The sequence below is a fragment of the Tenrec ecaudatus genome, chromosome 2 (assembly GCF_050624435.1).
Source record: "Tenrec ecaudatus isolate mTenEca1 chromosome 2, mTenEca1.hap1, whole genome shotgun sequence".
NCBI classification, from domain to species: domain Eukaryota; kingdom Metazoa; phylum Chordata; class Mammalia; order Afrosoricida; family Tenrecidae; genus Tenrec; species Tenrec ecaudatus.
Genome location: NC_134531.1, coordinates 141,929,234 through 141,951,885, shown reverse-complemented (window position 1 = coordinate 141,951,885; position 22,652 = coordinate 141,929,234). Strand labels below are relative to the sequence as shown.

At 44.3% G+C, this 22,652-nt stretch overlaps 1 protein-coding gene across 1 annotated transcript in view; it reads left to right on the top strand.

Annotated features, from left to right (window-relative positions):
• The window catches only part of TRPC7 (transient receptor potential cation channel subfamily C member 7), a 186,413-nt gene that overhangs the window by 107,192 nt on the left and 56,569 nt on the right, over positions 1-22,652 (top strand). The window contains exon 5 of the mRNA XM_075542691.1: positions 5,873-6,089. Within this exon, the coding sequence (XP_075398806.1) occupies positions 5,873-6,089 (217 nt within the window). The remainder of the gene's footprint in view (positions 1-5,872; positions 6,090-22,652) is intronic.

The following is a 22,652-nucleotide window of genomic DNA, read 5'->3' as shown; positions in this document are numbered from 1 at the left end:
GGTCTTTCTCCAGTCCACAGGGCCTTGTGGCTCATTCGGCTGCTTTCCACTCGGATCCAGAATTTACATTGTTGGCCTGTTCAAATCTAAGCGCTGACTAAACAGCAGCCTCCCTCAAGGGTTCAGTGTCCGCGCAGCAGGGGGACTGGGACAGAAGTCGACATCGTGAAAATGTCGCGGAACTACACACTCTCCGATTTTAAAAGTGTGAGAAGAGAGGCTGACTTCCTCCGTTACCTGTTCACCTTTGCTGTGTAATGATCCTCACAAATTAGTCCCAGGACTCAGGCTGGGAGGGCGGCAAACCACCTCAGAACCCCGCCCACGGCCTTTGAAGTGGGCGATCTACCAGTCCTTGTTGCCACGCAGAACCCGTATTTGAAAACCATCAGCGTGTTCGTTGTCAAGCCCGCTCTCCCATGTAAACACAGGAGTGAGCGCGGAGCGACTGCGGCTCTACCCTGGCAACACCGACTCCAACAGGCTCCCTCAAATTCCCCTGTGCGCCAGGGACCAACAGGTGAGGATGACATCTCCAAAGACCTGGCTGGCTTCACTCCTGCCCCCGCCAGAGAGGACGCTGCAGAAGGCTGTTGCCGTGCTGCCACGATGGGAAGTTTTTACCAGGACAGAGAGCAGTGACACCTTTGTGCTACAAATAAATGCCTCCTCAGCCGAGAGAAGCCCAGCAGCCAGCACCTGGTTGGAGTACGACTGAGATAAGCGTTACTTCACCCAATCAGAGCCCTGCAAACGTCTACTTCCTTCCAGAGATTTTAGCCGGTGTGTCTCTCTCAGCTGGCAAATCAGCAACTCATAGATATGTGAGGGACCATAGCTTACTTTATCTCTGTCACCTCCTGAACCCGCTATCATGTTGTCCACAATACTCCAAATTCGTGCATGACTTTGTGGACCCTTGCAGATAGACTTTTTTAAATGTCACCATTTTATTGACATCATTTACGCACTATACAATTCAATACCTTGAGTAGGTTAAAAAGTTGTGTAATCGGCCCCACAATCAATTTTAGATCCCTTTCTTCATTCATTTCCTCATGATTATTAGCTCTCCACTTCTCCCCAACCCTCCTTGCCAGGCCCCTAAGGAGCTATAATCGAGTGACTGTCTCTATAGGTTTACCTATCCAGGATTTCATCTACAGGGCATCATACCAAACCTCCCCACCCCACCTCCAGCAACGGCAAGACAAAACACAAGCAAACTTCAATCCAAAAGAAATAGGAAAATAAGAAAAACTACACGCTGTCAGTGGGTCAAAGGAAAACAAAAGGACAAGATGTTGAACTTTACCCAAACGCTATCTGCAGTCATCTGTTTCCCAGGCATACAGGCTTGTCAAAGGCAGTAGAGTTTCTTTTCAGTTCCCTGTGAAGAAAAAGCCCTGCTTTAGCTCGTCTAGCGTCCCCTCCGAGCACGTCCTCTGCACCAGCACTGGTCCCTGTGCTTGGCACGCGTTGCTCACTTATCCAGCCACTGTATGCGATAGATGCTACTTTTACTCCTATTTTACTGAAGAAACAGAAACACATGAATCAAGACCTCGACAAAAATGTGTAGGGCCTTAACCACGACACACCCTACCTGTCTAGTGACATCCGCAGTTACAACCCGCAAACATGACAGCTGCTTGCTCGTGGACTTTGGAATGGACGTGATTCAGATCTGCAGAGTTGACAGTAACTCTGTTGAAAGGGAGGAGGTAAAACCATACGGCAAACTCTAGCCCTGCCTGTCTCATGAGAATCCCTGCTTTCTCAGTCCCACTATCACTCAGTATCTCTCCAGCCCCCGGGGTAAAGTCAGGACTCGATCATATGAGGACACCCTAACTAAAGACACCCACTGGACCCCTCCCAAAGGGGGGCATACATTGGAGCCCTCTGTTAGAGGTTTTGATGAAGAATTTGAGAGGCATACTAAGGAATTCTTCTAACACTTAAAACCCACTCTCGTCTTCAAGGCGTGCATATCTCTTTTTTTAATGTTTGTTCTAAAGTTTGCCTCCATTCAGTTTCCCACCTTGTCACCTGAGCCCTTGCTTAAGACCACAGCACCTAGAGGAAAGTGCAGATGGCATTTGCTGATGGGGACTCTGATGGAGACAGAAGCTGACATAGTCTCTCTTGAGGGCCTACAGTCGTGGCCATGACGATGTGGAGATCCCCAGTCCAAGTTGGAAGTGACTCACACTTTTAAGACTCTAAGGCACAGAATTGAACCAACCCCAACATGTAACCACCCACCTGGGGGCCTGAGAATACAGTGCTCTCAGCGCTCATTTAGGGGCACAGACTGGATTCTCCTGAATGGAATTACTAGACGGCACTCACAACCATCCATTTCTCATGCCAAAACAACAGAACCCTGAGACATGAAAGGGAGCCAGGGCCTGGGTTACTATTGCTTTACAAGATCCTCAGAGCCTCAGGCCACGTTAGTGAGAGCTGCTTTGCCCTTGTTTCCACACTTTCCAGAGCCCTCCAGGCAGGAGGAGCCAAGGCCTCCATCTCTCAAAGCTTTTCTATCTCTGTGTGCGAAACCTCTGACCCAAACCCACTACCTACGTTCACGTTAATGATCCCTTCCCTAAGAACTGCTGCTCTATGTCAACGGACGTTCTGCTATATTTTGCCTTACCTAGCGGACTTGTGTAAGAGGAAGTTTTCCCCAAGCGCAATTTACTTCAAAAAATTATCTACGGGAGCCAAACAGGAATGTCACACAAGCAAAGGAAAACTGGCAGCCGTGGAAATGGTTTCAACTCATTTGACCTTTATTAAGGTGTTACCGGTTAAAAAGACGCTTTTTGAAAGCCAAGAATAGGAACCTCATTTTTCCTCCCTGGGCCTAGATCAGATGAGCACTGAGCCGGGGTGACCCTCCGACAGGACTTTATCAGGGCGTTTGGACAGAGGGTTTTCAGTATAGCCCATGGTTTGTACAGATGGAGCTTCTCTCACAAGACTGAAAACTTGAAGGAAATCACAAAGACAACTCCTAAAACCAGGGTTTCTGGGGAATCCCTGGGCCAGCTTGGCTGCAGTCACAAGCAGAGTCCCACAATTAGGTTCCTCACCTGGGAGAGAATATTGGGGGGTCCCCCTATCCTCACCCCGGCTGGTCACCAGAAGATGCTATGTAGACATCATGGATCAAAGATCTAGGAAGACTAAGCACCAGTCCCAGCAGACCCTGTCTCTCCCCACGCCCTGCACCTTTTCTACGGCGCGTCTGCAAGCCACAGCAATGGCTGCCCTTGCTCTTTGTGTGTCTCCCGTCTCCCTTCTCCCACCTACCACGTGCCGACCTGAAGTCCTTCGCCACCTTCCCTCAACTCTCACGACCCCGGTCAGGGCACGGGGACAAGAAACAATGAGACACTCGTTTAAAGATGTTGCCCCAAAGACGTCAAATAGTCCGTGGATGTGGCTGAGAAACGAGATTCCAGAATACCACTGGAGAAGTGTTGACAAATGGATTGCACTAGCTATTTGGGATCACGGAAGCCAAAACAAGGCACTCTTTAATTCTGCATTTTGCTACATATATACGGGTCTCTTTCTATTTAGCGCATCTACACAGTATCAAAAATACCCTACGGTCTATATTTTGAAAACAAAATGCCACAGAAATTACACGGAAATGCCACTTGTAAAATGTATGTGGAACCCATGATTTTCAAATGAGCATCTTTTTCCACTGTAAAAGTTATTCAAGTGCCTTGTGACAATTTGACAGTGCAGGTAAATTCAAGTAAGTTTTACTTTCTCTTCCCAGCACATTCAAGGCTTCACAATGACTGAACCTCCGATGGCAGTTTTCAAGAGAGAGAAAAATTAACTTAAAACAAATTTTAATGGGTTCCATAACGTATGGATCATAATTCATCTCTTTGTACTAATACCTGAGATACGTAAGGTAGACAATTCCCATGCTAAAGCACGTTGAAAGAACATTCTCAGGCTATCCATGTTGTAGCGTTACATTGCACATAGCCACAGTTAGAGAAATCTCACCTCAAGAAAACTGTTCATTTTCTACTGAACCAATACTTGATCTTCTGGGTGACATCTCACTCTGGGATCCTGAAGGAGGCTGACTCTGACCATCAATTTAATTGATCACTGGTTACTACTGAAAAAGAAACTGAACTTTAATAAAAGTGTCCTTCTTCCCTCCAGCTTCTCAGTCTAGCTGGGTGAGTAGTGAGGACTGGTGCTCAGGCCCTGGCGTCCTATAAGGGCATCCACAGGCTGCCAGCAAGGGCTCAGTGTGCAGTCCCCAATCTAGTCCTCAAAGACCTAAGTGCCCTCTGGATAACATGTCCCAAAATAGAGAAGATGTGGTCAGCAGTTATACCCTGGTCAGGCTCATATGGGAAAATGACACAAGCTGACTATGTGCTGGCCGCAAGGAAAGCTTCCTTTAACTTTAGAGGCGTGTCACAGAGGCTTTGTTTTGTAAATATGCTGCTGTAAAATTAGTTTATTTTTTTTAAGCAGGAAAAAGTCCTGTATGTCTGGAGACTAATAATGAAATCGTAAATATCCTCTGAGTTAAAAGTGAAATCAAAATGGAAATTTCAAGATAACCATAACTGAATACCAATGAAACCACTTCATGCCAAAATTGATGAAACCGTCAAAGCAGGTGTTGTTAGTCACCCCCAAGGACGTTCCAACTCATAGTCACGTTACGTGAACCTGTCCAACCCTGGACCAGGCTCACAGTGGGTTGTGTTCAAGCCCATCCTTGCAGCGACTGTGTCAATCCGTCTCACTGGGGGTCTTCCTCTTTTGTGTTGCCCTCTACTTTACCAAACACGATATCCTTCTCCAGGGACGGCCCCCTCCCAATGACATGGCCTAAGTATGTGACACAGAGTCGCTCTCGTTGTCATCCTTGATTCTAACTGTGCTTCTTACAAGAGCTATGTGTTCTTTCTTCTGGCCATGCATGGTATGTTAAATAAATTTTGCCAATACCATAATTCAAATGCATCAATTCTCCCTTGGTCTTCCTGATTCCTGATTCACTGCACAGCTTTCTCATGCAGATGAGAAAGCTGAAAATACTATGGTTTTGATCAGATGCACCTTAGTCCTCAAAATGCCATCTTTGGTTTGTAACTTTAAAGAGATATTTTGGAGCAGATTTGCCCGATGTAATATGTCATTTGATTTCTTGACTGTTGATTCCATGGGGTTGACTGTGGATCCAATTAACATTGAATACACAACTTCCATCTTCCCTCATTTATCATGATGTTGCTGATGGGTCCAGTTGTGAGGATTTTGCTTTTCTTTGTAGTCAAGGGCAACCCATACTCAAGACCGTAGTCTTTGATCTTTTTCAATAAGTGTTTCATGTCCTTTATTTTTAGCAAGCAGCAAAATAGTACTCGGTGGGAGATGTGGAGATTTAAATAAACTTATATAAGCTACAAGAAAAGTTGAAAACAAATCATCTAAGTCTAAAAACTTCACAAAAATGTAAAAAGCAGCAAAGCTCATCCAAAGACTGATTTTATTGTGAGTTCCATTGAGATATTTCCTTTCATGTATTTGAAGGGCAAACAACTCACAGACACAGGATTAGGAGTAGCCTCTAGTGCAGTCAGGTGTGACACCTCAGTGTGTTGTACTCTTTTCTTGGTCACTCCCACCAAGTCTTCTAAATGAGAAACACTGAAGTCAGGACAAAGTACATTGGGTCGCGCAGTTTGCAATTTCTGCCCAAGGTGGTGAATTAGCGGGTTAAACCTTTGGCAAAGCAATTATTTAAAAGAGACCTCCATGGATTTAAAGCTGCAAGCTTAACGTGTCTTGTCCATATTTTCTTTTCCAGCTAGGACGCACCCTGAGGAGTCCATTCATGAAGTTTGTAGCCCATGCAGTTTCTTTCACAATCTTCTTGGGATTGTTAGTTGTGAACGCATCAGACCGTTTTGAAGGTGTTAAAACGTTGCCGAATGAAACTTTCACAGACTACCCGAAACAAATCTTCCGAGTGAAAACCACACAGTTTTCCTGGACAGAGATGCTCATCATGAAATGGGTCTTAGGTAAGCCAATGTTTCATTCTCTCCTCCCCCTTTAAGCCTTGACTTCTCCCCCTTGGTGCACTCTCAGTTGACAGAATGGTGACTGGATGACCATCGGGGCAGTAGTCCACATTCACTTCTACAGGTGTCTCAATATCACTCCCAATTTTGAAAAGAAATATTTTGGGGGAAGTTTGTTAAATGTATTAAACATTTTCATTATATGGGCATCAAACCAATTTTAAAGTGATTTTGTATATTTAAATATAGTCTGAAGAAAGTCATGGGGAAAGCAGAATTTCCCCCTCTAAAAAAGTATTAAAAATTGTATGGCTTAGAAGATATTTTTGTTTTCATTAAACACTGATATATAGTAGATTGTGATCCTATAATTTTCGGGAATAATAGCTTCTCCTTAACTTTGTTCATAAAAATAATGGGATGCCAAGGGTATGCCTCTGGAATATTCCTAGAAGATCATTCCCAAATTTCTCATGAAGGAAAAAAGGATAGCATTCTTTTATCTAATACATAATGGTCATTAGTCACAGGAATAAGCAACATGAAAGTGGAAGTGCATAAAATTGCATATGACAAAATGTGTTGCAAGGTGTTTTCTGACACTACATTTTGCTTCACAATTTGGGGAGAACTTGTTTTTAAAATACACTTTGTAGGAATAACTTTTTAATTGCAAAAGCGATAATCAGTGATATTCTGTGTAAGCAAAATCCGTCAATAAACTACAAATTTATATTTAAAAGATTCTAATTTTGATGGCAATATTTTGAGAACCAAACTGAAGCTAGAAAATATGAAAAATCATTATCAAGTATCAATATTTGATTAACTCATTAAATTGGACTAATGGTTTCATATAAATATTGTTTCAATAAAAATTCAATATTGGTATCATTTTCATTATTTTAGGCTTCCAAACTTTGTGTGAAAACATTCAAAGTCTAACTATCATTGCCATAAATCAAAATCACAAAAGAGTAGTATTTGAAAAGAACCCAGCACTTGGCTATGATAGTGAAATCTCTCCTACGGACAGTTCCAAGAGTTGAACCCTCCAAGGGTTCTCAGCTCATGCTGAGAAAAATTGGAATTCTGATCTCTAAGATGAATCTTATAAGTAGACAGAAAGAGATGAGAAGAATGACTTGACCCAAACAACCAAGACAAGAAAGCACACCGTCCTTTCCAAGGGTGTTTAATCACCAACAAGTCTGTAACCACATGCTCACTTAGTTGAGTAACCCAAAAGAGATGTTGGGGGTCACTCACAGACTTGAGTTCAGTGGCCTTTTGGAATCTATCCCAACTTTTCCCTAGTCTGAACCATGACTTTGAACTAGTCACTTTAAGCATCCGTACTCATAATGGTCCTATATAGAGTGTCCAAGGCTATGAATCTCTACAAAAGCCTCATCTTTCCCCCATGGAACAGCTGGTGCATTTGAATCACCAAGCTTGCATTTAGCAAACCAATGTTTACCCAACTGTGCCACCTGGCCTCCTATTTAAATTGCACACCTTAACAAAAAATAAAATTAAACCTTTACATTGAATTGACAAATGAGATTTCAAAGTATATATGGCTCCCACCATCCATCCACCCCATCTTCCCATATTGATGCAAGACAGAAAATGCTGGTAGTGCAACCAGGCTTCCCCTTGACCAGGTAGAGCTGCCATATGCCAAGGGCTCCTCCCAGAGTCCCAGAGCATGACTTCCTCTTCCATCTTTATCTTCCTCACCCTGGACCTCAGAGCGCTGTCCATCAGTGGGATATGTCTCCAGCGACAGTGGTCCCAACCTTTCCCACTTCTGTCTATCAGAGCAGAGTTGAGTTTTCAAGACTTACACCAGAACAGTTGGAAAAAGGAGGACATTTCTCATTAAAATAGTTCTCCTTCAGATTCAGATAGGAAGAAACAAACAAAATCTTCATTACTCTGTCTTACGTGTTGCTGCTAGGTGCCACTGAACTGATTTTAGACTCATTGTAACCCCGTATGACAGAGTAGAACAGAGGCCATTTTTTCTCAAGCATTTTATTTGAATAATTTCAACAACAAACAAAATACAAGAGCATAATAACTCCCATAAACCTATATCTTCAACCATTAGCAACTCTTTGCCCAATCTTTGTTCTGTACCGTCCCGACTTCCCTTTTCCTCAATCCTGTATGATTTTGAAGTAAATCTCTGACATCATCAGATTTCATCTACAAGTATTGTAGTGCGCATCAAATTTTAGTGAAGCCTCTCTTTGCTGCTATAAACCTTTTTTGTTCTGTGTGTTCCACCTTGGTTGATAACCAGTCAATTTTTCATTTCAGATATGATATATATTTTAATCCTTGAGATTCCATTTCATTCTTTTTTTTTTTTTTCAAGAAAGCTTGTAGTTAGTTCAAGGATCATTTGTTGGCCTGTAGGAGTGTTTTCCAGTCCAGTCTGTTGGGGCATCACGCCCTGGCCCCAAAGTCCACTTTCAGCATTCCCTGGGGACCTTGCCACTCCATTCCCTTGCTGTTCCGCTGCACACCCCCAGTGCTTTGCCTCAGTGTGATGGGATCAGGTCGGGTGCAAATCCCACATTGTGTCTCCGGTGCTGTCTCCTGCAGGGCCATGGGTCAGTGAGGGACGTCATATCTCATGGTGTCCATTTGATTCTTTAATATCTTCCATTTCTTTCCTCATCAGACTGTGTTCTCCTTTCTTTAAGTCCTAAAACATCGTTTTTACAACCATTTTAAGTCCTTGACTGCTAATTCCATCATCTCTGTCATTTCTGGGTTATGAATCCTATTTCTCCACATTTGGTGTTGGTAGTAATTTTTATTGAATGATGAATGTTTAAAATAGAACAGTGAGCATCTGAATTGTGTTGCCTTCCTTTCAACAGTGTTTGGCTTTATCCTTAGGGGCTGTTAAGTTACTTGCAGATCAGTTTCATCTGTTTCCTGTTTTCTTAGAGTGAGTACAGAGCTTAACATACACATTGATCTTTGGTCATCAATAAGGACTCTACACCGGCTGATCACAACTCAAACATCTTTGACTTCTGAGAAAGCGCTGAGAATTGTGCTGCTGATTGCTCAACAGTCAGCCTTTGTGGCACTTTACTCTGTTATTTGTATGCAAAACAGCATTCAGCAAAAAATGCAAAAGGACCTCTATGCAAATCTCTGGAGCCCCTTGTTTCCCCCTTTCATAGTACTTTGCTTCTAGAACTCTGCCAAAAGAGGACATCACCTCAGCCTCTCAGAGCAACAATCTGTCTCTTCGACTCAGAGGTATGGCCATGCTCTTGAGATCTCTCTCCATTTCCTGCAGACTGGACTGTGCCTGCAGGATAAAACCCAGGGAGGGTATAGACCTCACTCCACTTGTTTCCTTGCACACCGAGAACACAATCCTGAGCTGTTGGTTCCCAGGGTCTGAAAAGAGTTGTTCCATCATCGGAGAATAATTGTCACCTGTCGTGGCTGGCAACAGAAATCAGGATTCTTTCCATTGATGCTCACCTTCCCGACTTGATCACTGAAGACAAAGAGGATGCATAAGTAAATGTGCTGAAGAAAGCTGATGGAGCCCGGCTATCAAAATATATAGCATCTGGGCTTGAAGATAAAAAAGCATCCATCTAGCTGAGAAGCAACAAAGCCCACATGGAAGAAGCACACCAACCTGTGTGATCATCAGGTGTTGATAGGATATCAGGTATCAGGCATCAAAGACCCAGAGCAAAAAATCATAATGTGAATGAGGGGGTTGAGTGCAGAGTGGAAGTCCAAAGCCAATCTGTAGGCAACTGGACATCCCCTTATAGAAGGGTCATGGGGAGAAGACGGGACAGTCAGGGTGCAATATAGCACCAATGAAACATACAACTTTCCTCTGGTTCTTTAATGCTTCCTCCCCCTGCCCCACTATCATGACCCTAATTCTGCCTTACAAGTCTGGCTACCTTACATGTACCAGAGCATGTACATGGGTATATATAAGAGCTGGAAACACAGGGAATATAGGACGGATAAACTCCTCTGGACTTATATTGATAGTGGCCATACTAGAGGGGAAAGGGGTAGGTAGGGGGAAAGAGGGGTTACCAATTACAATGACGTACCTATAACCCTCTCACAGGGGGATAGACAACAGACAAGAGGGTAAAGGGAGACATCGGACAGTGCAAGACATGAGAAAATAACAATAATTGATAATTATCAAGGGTTCATGAAGGAGGGAGGGAAAGGGAAGAAAGGGAAAAAATGAGGATATGATACCAAGGGCTCAAGTCAAGTAGAAAGCAAATGCTTTGAAAATGATGATGGTAACATATGTACAAATGTGCTTGACACAATGGATGGATGGATGGATGGATGGATGGATGGATGGATGGATGGATGGATGGATGGATAGACGGAAGTGTTGTATGAGCCCCCAATAAAATGATTTATTTTTTTAAAAGAGAGAGAGAAAAAGAAATCAGGATTCATTTCCTAAAACACAACAACAAAACTGTTACCAAGCCTCAAAGAGGAATTAATCAAATTCTTAACATTGTCAAGTGTCCTGTCAGTACTCAAACTTCTCTGATTGAAAAAAGACCCACTGAATAAAACATAACTTCCTACCTTACATCCTTCAGTTCTCGGTTCAAATGTTACTTTATCAGAGTGCTGGAGCAGGTAGGAGCCTGCCTTCCCACCCCCGGCCCCGACCAGGTGAAATTTCAACACAGAGTGGAGGAAGAGAGGAAGCACAGCTTGCCGATGTCGTGGTGAAAAATCATTCCATGCAGATCAGTCTGCTAAAGCCCTGGATTCGGGAGTAAGCATAGCGTGTGTGAGGATCAGCAGAGGCAGCTCTGCTGGCGTGACAGCAGCAGAGGGGCTACGGCAGGAAGAAGCACAGAAAGCAGACAGTTAGGCAGGGTTGGCTCACACAAAGCCTGGTAGGCCGTGCTACGGAGTTTAGATTTTATTCTGCGTGTGGAAGGAAGCCATTGAAGGGCTTGGAACTGAGAAGTGGCCTGGTATGGCTTTCATTCTCAAAGGGTCACTGGTTGCTTGGTTGAGTTCCGGGCAGTACTAGCAGTTAAGGTTGGCGGGCCAAGTCCATGCAGAGGCCCGGTGATGGACATCTGAGAAACATCAGCTACTGAAACCATCAGCCATAGGGCGGGGTTGTACTCTGACATGCACGGGTGCTTGTGAGTCAGCTGACTGGACAGCAACCAGAGTTTTGGCTGTGGTGCAAAGAATAGGCACTTCTAGAATGACAAATTGGGGTACAAATTAAGAGGCTACCCCCATAATTCAGACAAGAAATGGGTAAGTTTGAGAGCATTGATAGGCATATATTCTAGATTTGAAAGTAAAATCATTAAAAGTGTATTCGTCTGAGTAAACTAGGGAAACAAATCCATAGAAACTCATATGAAGAAGAGAGAGTTTTATATAAAGGGTGAGTGTACATTTAGAAAGCATCCCAACCCCGTCCAGTCCAAGCCCATGAGTCCAACTTAGCCCATATGTCCAACACCGATCAACAAAGCCCTCCTCAAACTCACAAAACACACACAATGACACTAAATGCAGGAAGATCACAGGTCAGTGGGTAGAAAGTCTTTCAATCTAGTGGTGGTGTAAGCATCTAGCGCTGGCAGGGGTCTCCACGCGGTTTCTCCAGCACCCAGGACTGCATCAGGGTAAGTCCATGTGGCTTCTCCTCAGAGGTGTCTTGCAGGAAGTGAGCCTTGCCAGCTGAGGCAGAGAACTAACTAGCTAAGGCAGCCACACCCTGGTCTGACCATCAGAGAGCAAGAGACAAGAGAACTAGAAAGGCGAGGCTCACCAAGCCATTTATCTCTGCACCCTTCAATTAATCCCACATGTGTTTATTGGTCAGGTTGGCACAATAAACCTTAATTATCTCAAAGAATTACTACTGGACTTGATATGGTTTGTGAGAGAAAGAAAATTACAAGATAAAATAATAATTTATAAATTATTAAGGGTTCATGGGGGAGGGGGGAGGGAGGAGGAGGGAAAAAAGGAAAATGAGCTGATTCCAGGAACCCAAGTGGAAGGTGAATTTTGAGAATGATGAGGGCAATGAATGTATAAGGGTGATTTACTCAATTGATGTATGGATGGATTGTGATAAGAGTTGTATGAGCCCCAATAAAATGATTTTTTAAAAGAAAATTACAAAACAAAACAAGCTCCCTGTCATTGAGTTGATGCCTGCTCATAGCGACCCTGCCGCACAGAGCAGAACTTCCTCTGTGGATTTCCAAGACTCTAACTCGCTACAGGAATAGAAAGCCTCATCTTTCTCCTGAGAGAGAGAAAGCAAAATAGCATCATTACAAGTGGTAGCATAAAGAGCTACCCACTGAGATAGGAAGGAGTTGGATAGAAGCAATTTGGGGAGGGAAGAGAGATGCAAATTAAGAGTCTGGTTTGAGTCATCAAGCATCCAGTGGAGATGGAAATGGCACACATGCTTGTAGTTCAGAGGAAACGCTGGGGCTAGCGATACAAATGTGAGCAAAATGGTACATTTAGAGTCAATGCTATAACAACTGTAAGTGCAGGCAGATGAGCTGAGAGACCAGTCCTAGGGCACAACATTGTTAACGAACAGGGAGATGCGGAAGAGTCAGCAAAAGACTGAGGTAAAAAGTTCCAGAAATCAATGGAAGGAAATGTATCCAGAGCCAGAGAGTGATCGAATGCTGCTGAGGGCTCAGTAATGTGAAGTCTGGGATTGGACCATTGGCTTTGGAAGCCAAGTTCTTGAACACACAAGAGGGGAATGGGATTCAGTACACAAGTGGAAGACTGGACCTTAGCCCTAGCAAGAACCCATTACCCCTTGTAACGAAGGGAAGGCAGAGGTAAGGGCATAGTAGTAGCTTCAGTGTTGCTAGCATTTCAGAATCTTATTCTTATATCATTTGTATTCTCAATAAATCTGGTCCCTAAATATCTTCTAGAGATCCTTAACTATTATGAGGGGGCAAAGGGGATAGAAAATGATATGTAGTGCAGTGTCCACCTGGGAGAAGTTTCTTTGTGTGAATGTACCCTGAGGACTTGATCTCTACATCCCAATGTCTGCTCAGAGACGCGGAGGCTAGACATGGCACCAGACCCCGACTGATGGAATCTCCAGGGTCTGTTCCCAGGCACTGCTGGGAAGGGCCCTGTGTCGGCTCAGTTCTTTTCTCTCAGAATTCATCATTCTCATCAATGCAGTATGCCAGTCACGAAAACACTCAAACCATAGCTGTCTTCCAAGAGCAGTTCTAAAGCTGAAGGGAACCTCAGGGCCCTAACAGGTCTGACCTGCTCCTTTTAGCGATGAAGACATTGAGCACAGAGAGGTAAATGGCTTTGCCCAGGTCTCCCAGCTTTTTCCCTTCCCACTCCAGAGCCCAAAGGGTCTAAACTCTATTCACAACTGCAGAGCCTGAGAGATGGTCTGAACTTGTAAACTAGGGCTCGACACTCTTCCTCTCAAAACTTTGCCTGGGTTTTGCATGTCCCTGAGTGGGAACCAGGGTCATGATTACGGTCTGACACTCCTCCCCGCACCCCCGTCTCCCACCACCTCTGCCTTCTCAGTTAGGAATGTTTCCGTCCTGCAGACCCTTGCCCTTCATGCTGCTTCTGCCTCGCAATCTTTGCTCAGATGTTGATCCAGCTTGAGTTTGCTTTTGGACATGCCGTGAAATGGGTATTGACCTTGCTTCATTCTTTTGTAGGGAAGATCCAGTTTTTTCCAGTGCCGTTTGTTGAAAATGCTATCTCTTGCCCACTAATGGGTTGTAGTTCTTTATCAGAAATTCGGTATCTATCGTACTTGGTTGTATTTCTGGGTTCTCAGTTCTAATCCATTGGTCTACTTATCTATCATGGTACCAGTACTGGATATTTTTATGATCATGGCTACATAGTCGGTTTTAAAGTCTGAGAGTGAAAGGGCTCCTCATTCTTTTTAAATTTTAAATATTAGTCACACAATTATAAAGACTATCAATGAAAAAAATGGGTTCACAAAGGCCCTACTGCAAGGCATAAACACACTACCAAATATAATGAAAAAATAGCCACGCTAAAGAAGACAAAATGCCAGAACCCACTACAAACATAACAGTTATGCACATCAAAAGATTCAACAGAGAACCCACAGTTTTGAAAAAATATTCAGTAATTATACTTTGTAAAGTACTACTTCAGAAAACCTCTACAATCTATAGAAAACTATATCTTGACAAGAAAAATACAAATAACCCAATCAAAGTGGGCACGAGATATGAATAGACAATATATCAAAGACTACATCCAGGCAGACAACAACCATATGAAGAAATGTTCATAATTGGCAATAAGAGAAATACAAAATAAAACAACAATGAGCTATCACCTTCCACTGATACTTTTAGCAAAAGTCAATTAAACAGAAAAGTACAAATGCTGGAGAGGATGTGGAGAGAAAGAGATGTGTTTACCTTGCGGGTGCATAGAGCTGTGGGATTGTACAACCACCATGGGAATCAGCATGACACTGCCTGAAACAAATGCATGTACAAGAACCTTATGATCCGGCGTCTCTCCACTGGGCATGTACCCTAAAGAAATCAAGAATACAGCATGAACAGACAGACATATGGAAACCTATGTTTATTGCAGCAATTTCAGAAATAGCACAAAATAGAAATAACAAAGAACCCCAACTATAGAGGAATGTGTAAACAAGCTCTGGTGCATTCATACTATGGAATATTATGCATCAATTAAAAACAATGACAACTCCTAACTCCCGCAGGACATGAGCAAAACGAGAGAGCACTGTGCTTATCAAACACAACCAATCTTACAAAGATAAGTATTTAGAATCACCATTGTTACAAGGAAAAACACAGTTTATACACCAATAGACAAGACTGGTACCTACGAGGCCAGGGATGGTGGCATGAGCAGGGAGAGGGGAGGGATCAGAGGAGTATGAAAAAAAATCACAGATCTGGAGGATTTAAAAGAATATTGTTGTTAATTTCATGTCTTAAGATGGGCTGTGTAAATATATATAGGATGTTTCTAGAACAAAAAAACAAAATCCCTCCAGATTCCTTAGCCCTCAAAAACCTAAACAGTGGTTTCAGTGGCTTAAAAAAAAATAAAAAAGACAGAGAGGTGGGGTAGTAAAATTGAAATGGACTGGCAGTCTTTTATTATAACAAGTTCATATCAAAAAGAAAAAACAACAACCTTTGCTTAGGCTGCAGAGTTCTTCCTCCAGAGATCTGAGGGGTTCATCCCCTTGCCCCTTTCAGGATTTTGCTCAAAAGCCTTCTCAAAATGAGGCCTTTTAAAACCAATCCATTTAGATCTGTGTGTCCCCAGCCCTCACTGTCCTCCCAGTCCCCTTCTCCGGTGGGTGTGTCTGTAACCGCTGGCCCCTCTGACGGGTTTACTTTGTCTAAAGCAAAAGAAAGAAGGAAGAAATCCACTGCCTGCGAGCGGGTTCTGAGTCATGGCAGCGCTGGCAAGGCGAGGGGCTGAAGTCAAGACAGCAGAGAGAGGAGGGAGCCGCTGAGCCTCACGTTTTACGATGTACAGAGTGCTCTTGCTAATGAGCTCTTTCAGGGGCTTAGACTCTAAGTTGCCTCCCACGCCCCATCCACTGTGCACATAAATTGCTCCTCTCCTGTCACACAGTTCTGTAGGAGAGGAAACCCAATTAGAAATAACGACCAGCGATGATTTCCCCAATTAATAGCAGGGTTTTGAGAAACTTCTTGATTATCAATCTAGGAGGCTTAAGGCGTGGACAGAGGTGGTGGAGGCCACACGTGATTGATAAGACACAGACAGGTGTATGGAAGGCACAGAGCACACAAAAACTCGAAAGCCAGGAGAAGAGCAAGACTGGGGAGCGGGTGGGGTGGGGTGTTGAAAGAGCACAGTTGCCCATGGACAGACTCCTGTCCATGCCCATGGACAGACTCCTGTCCATTGTAGAGCTGTCCGTTGAGTGGTTTGGGGGAGCACTTAAATGAGCCAGAAGCCATTGTGCCTTCCAGCCTGGGGACTTGCCAGTATCAGTACAGGCCTTGCCAAGAACTTTGAGAAGCCGTTTCAGTTGGTGGCTATGGCTCCAGACATGCTCATCAGAGAACTGTGGAAGGCTAGGAGGTCAGGCAGGAAGATTTTCCATAATACGTCTCACCTCTCCATCTAGGAATACAACCCATTCACAGAAGACACTCTGCCCAGCTGCTCTCGAGAGCCTAGCAGTGTCTCCTAAAGTGTCTGCTCCTGATATAAGAACTTCAGAAAAGGGGTTAGAGGCAAATGGCCAGTCAGCCAGAAAGCACATGGGAAGAGCTGGAGAAAAGGAGAGATGGGGGTCAGGAAATGTAGCCCCCACTGAGCCTCTTTCTCCTTGGTGGCTTTGCCCCTCGGCATTTCCACTTTCTCGTCCGTAAAATTTGAGGATCAGGACACTGTCACCCCACCTCCCCCACTCTCTTGAAGGACAGAGGCAGAATTCTGACTCTACTTACTGATATTTAGGTTTATCTAAGATTAAAATCCAACACGCTCATGGCTGAGCTCCTCAGCCAGTTCTTTCTCGTGATGGTGTCTTCTTCTATTTAGGTAAGATTTCCAAGCAGACTACCCTGAACAACTGGCCAACGTTTTTCCCAGCAAGTCTGACATGCTGGCGGTCTTTCAGGATGCAATAGAGCCTATTAGAGTCGAAAGTTCAACTCCACCAGCCACTGCACAAGATAAAGGAGAGGCTGCCTGCACCCATAAAGATTTATAATCTCAGAAACCCTACACAGGAACACTATGAGCCAGAATCGACATAGGTTTGGGTGGATTTATTTACTAATTCCACTTGCCACCACTCCTGAGCCCCACTTGTTTCAGCCACACTAGACCCCTTGGTGTTCCATGAAAGGCATGGTCCCCCTCACTTCCAGACTATTGCCATTCCCCACCCCTTCACCTAGCTAACTCATGCTTCCTGACCCCATGAATGCACCCTTCTATGAAGTCAACAGGGACGTGTTGCACCAAGCACTTGGCTGGGTCCCATGAGTTTAACACTGACGAGCACTCTTAGCCATGTGCTTCCACAAACAGTCCCCTGGGTGCGTTTTGTTAAGTCCCCATCATCCTGTAGTACTGCTTCATGTGGACACATCTGGCTTTGGCATCAGGCTGAGCTCGCTGGGGAAGGGCTGCTATCTTCTTGTTTGTTGGACCCCAGAATGGTGGCTGGTACAGTAAGTGGTTTAAGGAGATCCTTCCCAGTGACAGTAACCTTCTGGGAGACAGGATAGTAGAGGACCCCATAGGTCCTGGAGTTTTGAGCCATCAGACCATGTGTCATCTTTGTACCTGAGTTTCCATTAGAATTGAATGTTAGTAAACCACATAGCACAGGGCCTAGCACTGAGCAGGTGCTCGGTCATTGTTAGCTACTAGAGCAGAAGGGAGAAAAAGAGGAGAAAAACTTTGACTCCATGAATATCCTTTTCCTGCTCAAAAAACAAATGAATTTTTAAAAGTCATTTTACTGAGGGCTCATACAACTCTTATTACAATCCATACCTCCATCCATTGTGTCAAGCACATTTGTACATTTGTCGCCATCATCATTTTCAAAACATTTTTTTTTCAACTTGAGCCCTTGGTATCAGATCCTCCCCCACCCTCCCTCCCTCATGAACCCTTGATAATTTATAAGTTATTATTATTTTGTCATATTTTACACTGATCGGTCTCCCTTAACCCACTTTTCTGTTGTCCATCCCCCAGGAAGAGGGTTATATGTAGATCACTCCCCCTTTCCCCTTCTCTCCCCACCATCCCCTCTCCTCCTGGTATGGATACTCTCACTGTTGGTCCTGGGGGAGGTATCTGTCTTGGATTCCCTGTGTTTCAAGCTCTTATCTGTAACCGTGTACATGCTCTAGTCTAGCTGGATTTGTAAGGTAGAATTGGTATCATGATAGTGTGTGTGTTGGTGGGAGTGGGGTGTGTGTGTGAAGCATTAAAGAAGTAGAGGAAAGTTGTATGTGCTACATACTACGCCCTGACTGGCTAAAACAACTTATTTTCTAAATCTGTTTGAGGCCCAAGTTTTTTCCACAAAGGGCCTGCCTCTGAGGTTGGTGTTGGGATGGTAGGGTGATGGCCTTAGAGCCCCTCAGCATCGTCTTCTATGGCAGGCCCATGGGCTGGACAGTATCAAAGAAAGACAGGCCTCTCAGAAAGCGACTTCAGGAGAAGTTTCCTGTGTTCCGCAACAGCTGCTCTGCTCTTGGGCCTGGAGACAGTATGGAAGCCCTAGAACAGCGCTTCTCAACGTCACGACCCCTTTGGGGGTCGAATGACCCTTTCACAGAGGTCGCCTGATTCATCACAGTAGCAACATGACAGGAAGTAGCAACAAAAATAATGTTATGGTTGGAGGGCTGTCACCACAACATGAGAAACTGTCTGAAAGGGTCGCGGCCTGAGGAAGATGGAGAACCGCCGCCCTAGAGGCTTGTGCACATTTGAATCTGACAGGACACGAGGAGGGACCCGGTCGGAGTAACCGAGACGGGAGGAACCCTGCCTGTGACTTCTCAAGCTCCATCTCCACAGCTGGCAAGCCATTACTCAGAACCTCCCCTGGGGCTTCCCGGGGCTTCCCAGTCCGTTCTTCTGCCAGCCACTCTCATTAATTACCAGTGACCTTGCTCTCTGGGCTCCAGGCTCCTCTGAGTGAAGGAGACTCTGCCGGAAGGAGGCTCAGAGGCCCAGCATCCACATGCTCGGGGCTGTCAAACTCTCCTCTGATTGGAATGCTGGAGGCAAGAGGCCACGGGGCTCGGCCTGGATATAAAAGACTGAACTCCCCTGGACATCTTGGAAGCACGGGGCCCGATTTCACTCACTGAAGTACTTAATTTCACACATTTCGTTTTTCATTAAGCATTCCTGCTGCTCAAACCCTTGGGCCCATGTTACTTTTACTTACAGCCTTGAAATAATTTAAATTAGACTGGGTGAGTTAATATTGACATCTAGGAAGACTGGCTTCGGCATTTGACCGTGGAGAAAGTGATTCGTAATGCCGTGAGTAAGCTCTTCTCCTGGTGAGAAAGGTCAGTTTTCTGTAAATAATGCACATTTCAGATTCATAGAGCTTTTACCCCCAGAATCTACCTCGAAACCCTAATTCCTTCATTTTGCAAATACAGATTTTGAGGCCCAGAAAAATCAAGGGACTTGTCCAAGGTCATACATACACCAGCAAGTGATCAGGTTGACACTTGAAGCCAGTGCTTCCTGGTCAAGTCCAGCGAGAGCCCTAAGGTACAATAATAGCCGGGGATTCCCCTGGGGCCCAGCTAAAGCAGCTCTGTGACATCACCAATTTTCATTTGAGCATAGAGGGACACTGCAAGCATAGTGCTTTCTACTTTGTGGTGGTTGTATCAACATTTGTAAAACACTTACTTGAGTAGGCACAGGTGAAAGTACATTATGAAAATTAACCTCATTGAATTATCACCCAATGTTGATAGGGTATCCTTGAAAAGCATGACTTTGTTAAGGGGGGGAGGGGATCTTTCAAATCAATCTGCAATGTTGTGATTTTTGGAAGCAGTTCCCATGCAGGGACTATAACTTGACACCAACATGTGGCTCTTGGAGTTGGTCTCATCAAACAAAGTCATGACTTCTCTAAACAGCTGCTCTCAGATGCCTTTTCTCCTTAGAAAAACATTTAGTTACAACCCCTTTCCTTTAATGGGCCATGGTCACTGGAAAAGGAAAGGTTCTGATTAAAACAGTTCCCGAGAAGAGGAATGAAGGTGCTCAGCTCATCACTCAAATACAGTCAGATCTGGGCCTGTGACCAAGTCAGCCATGCTTTGGCCAGAGAAGAACCTCATGGCCATCTGTCTGCTCCCAGCATCATCCTAGAGTCTAGGGTGTTGTTTTTTTTTTTTTTTGTTTTTGTTTTGTTTTGTTTTCAGTAATTTTGTCCTCAAATGCCACTGGATTATAACACGGGCATTTGCCAGAATGTTGGGGCTGAAAGTCTGGAGTAGTGGAAAGAGGAAATCCAAGCAAGTGTTTGGGATGTAACTGTTTGGGACTCCTTGGTGTGCCTGCTGTGCTGGAATATTGAATGTGTAGTTGGTGGGAGACCATGGGAAGGTCTGATGGGCTTGCTTTGGACTCAGGACTTTATTTGAGGGTTCTTCAAGACTCGTGGCTGGGGCCTGAAGAGGAAAATGACAAGAGGTGATAGGTAATTCACAAAGTAAGAGGATCGAGTTGAAAATTGAGAGGGCAGGGCAGATCTGAGCATCATCAAGGGGAGAATCAGCAGACCAGGGTATCAGGTAGTGAACCAATAATAATATCAAGAACTTGCAAAATAGCATCCTTTAAGAGGTGGTAGAGGAGTGTGCATGTGTTAGGCTAGGTTCTCTAGAAAAGTAAAACCAAATGAATATGATAGGTAGATACATACATCCATACATACAAACCTATTTTAAAAACTTGTATCAAAAATGGCTCACACAATTGCTGAAGGAGTTAAATTCAGTCTGGCTCTAAGTCCATGGATCAGGTGTTAAGCTGGAGGTTTCTCCTGGTTTGCGTAGTTTCAGGAGATGATGAGTCCAAGATTAGCTGAAACACCACAGGATAGTGGCTAAAGAGGCAGATGAATCCAAGACCAGCATATCACACTTGTGACTGGAGAGGCAAATGAATCTAAAATTAGATGGTAAGGCCATTTGTAACTCCTGGGACCAGCAGGTAATATGGCAGGCCATTGGCTCAAGTCCAAAGAACTATAGCCAGATGCAATATCCAGAATGAGCAAATGAGATAGTTAAGGTTTGTTGTGCCAACCTGGTTGATAAACACATGTGGGACTAATTGAAGGGCAGAGAAATAAATGGCTCGGTGAGCCTCAACTTTCTAGTTCTCAGGTCTCTTGCTTTCTGATGGTCAGACCAGGTGCAGCTGTCTTAGCCAGTTCCCTGCTTCAGCTGGCAAGGCTCACTTCCTGCAAGACATCCCTGAGGAGAAACCACAAGGATCTAACCTGATGCAGCCCTGGGTGCTGGAGCAGCCATGTGGACTCCCCTGCCAGCACTGAGATGATTACACGTCCACTGATTCTGCTTTCCTCCTGCAGTCGGCATCATTGTATGTGTTTTGTGAGATTGAGGACTGTGTAGATTGGTGTGGGACATATGGGCTAATAATGGACTTATGGGCTTGGACAGCACTTGGTTGGGATACTTTCTTAATGTACACTTACCCTTATATGAAATTCTCTCATACATATGAGTTTCTGTGGATTTGTTTCCCTAGTTTACCCAGACTAACACAACCAAATACAAGCCAGCTTGCTCTCAGAGTCTGTCTACAGAGGAGATGTGCCATGCCCCTGAGGAAAGGTCCTTTCGGTTACATCAAGGCTCGAACCTGAGTGAGACAGTTGTACTTTAGCCTAATCTGCTCACAGGTTATTTGCTGCTCACAGCAGACCCCCTTATCAAGTTGTGTCAGGTCCCGTCATGGGGGATTGCTAAACCTCACCCGCAAAAACACCGAGAACCCTGACCCAGTCAAATTGAACAAAATACCTACTATCTCGAGGAGCAGCAGAGAGGGCTGAAGAAGAACAGTCAGAGAGCAAGCGAGCCTGGGAAAGCAGGCCACTGGGTGGGTGCACAGTCATGGGAGGGAGTGCCATGACAGGCCACCAGTATTAACCCCTCAGTACAAGTGGTCAGCGAGTTAGAATTGGTGCCTAAATCACCAGACAGTTCGAGACTCTTAAGTATTAACTCCCCTAAGTATTCAAGTTACACAGGAAAAAATGCTGGTTCAACCACACATTTCTCCCAGATAGGAGTAGTTATAAGACCCTATTAATTCATGTACAAAATGTTTATAGTCTTTTCTACATGTTTGGGAACAAAAATCCAAACCAGTTGCCATAAGTCAACTTAGACTCCTGCTGACCGCATGTGTGTCAGAGTAGAATTATGAACCACAGGGTTTTCAATGGCTAATTTTTCATAAGTAGATTTCCTCTAAGGAACCTATGTGAGCCTCCAACCTTTGGGTTAGCAGCTGGGCAGACTGTTTGTACCACCCTGATTTAAACCCAATTTTATTCACTGGAGAAGTGAAAAAGATTCGTGGTCAAAAGTATGGATTCTACGGCCAGATCTCTGGGCACATTTCAGCTCTCGGGGCACATTCCAGCTGTCTATGCCTCTGTTTTGTTAGCTATAATATCAGAATGTACTTCGTAGGGCTGTTGCAAAGATTTGAGAATGTTAGAAATATAGATATAAATATATTTGAGAATGTTAGCATATATATATATCAAACAGAAAACTACCTCCAAAAATTCATCATTCACTGCCATTGAGTAGATTCCACCTCCATAGCAACCCAGAAGGGTAGAGTAGAACTCTCTTATACGGATTTCAAGCTGTAATCACTAGG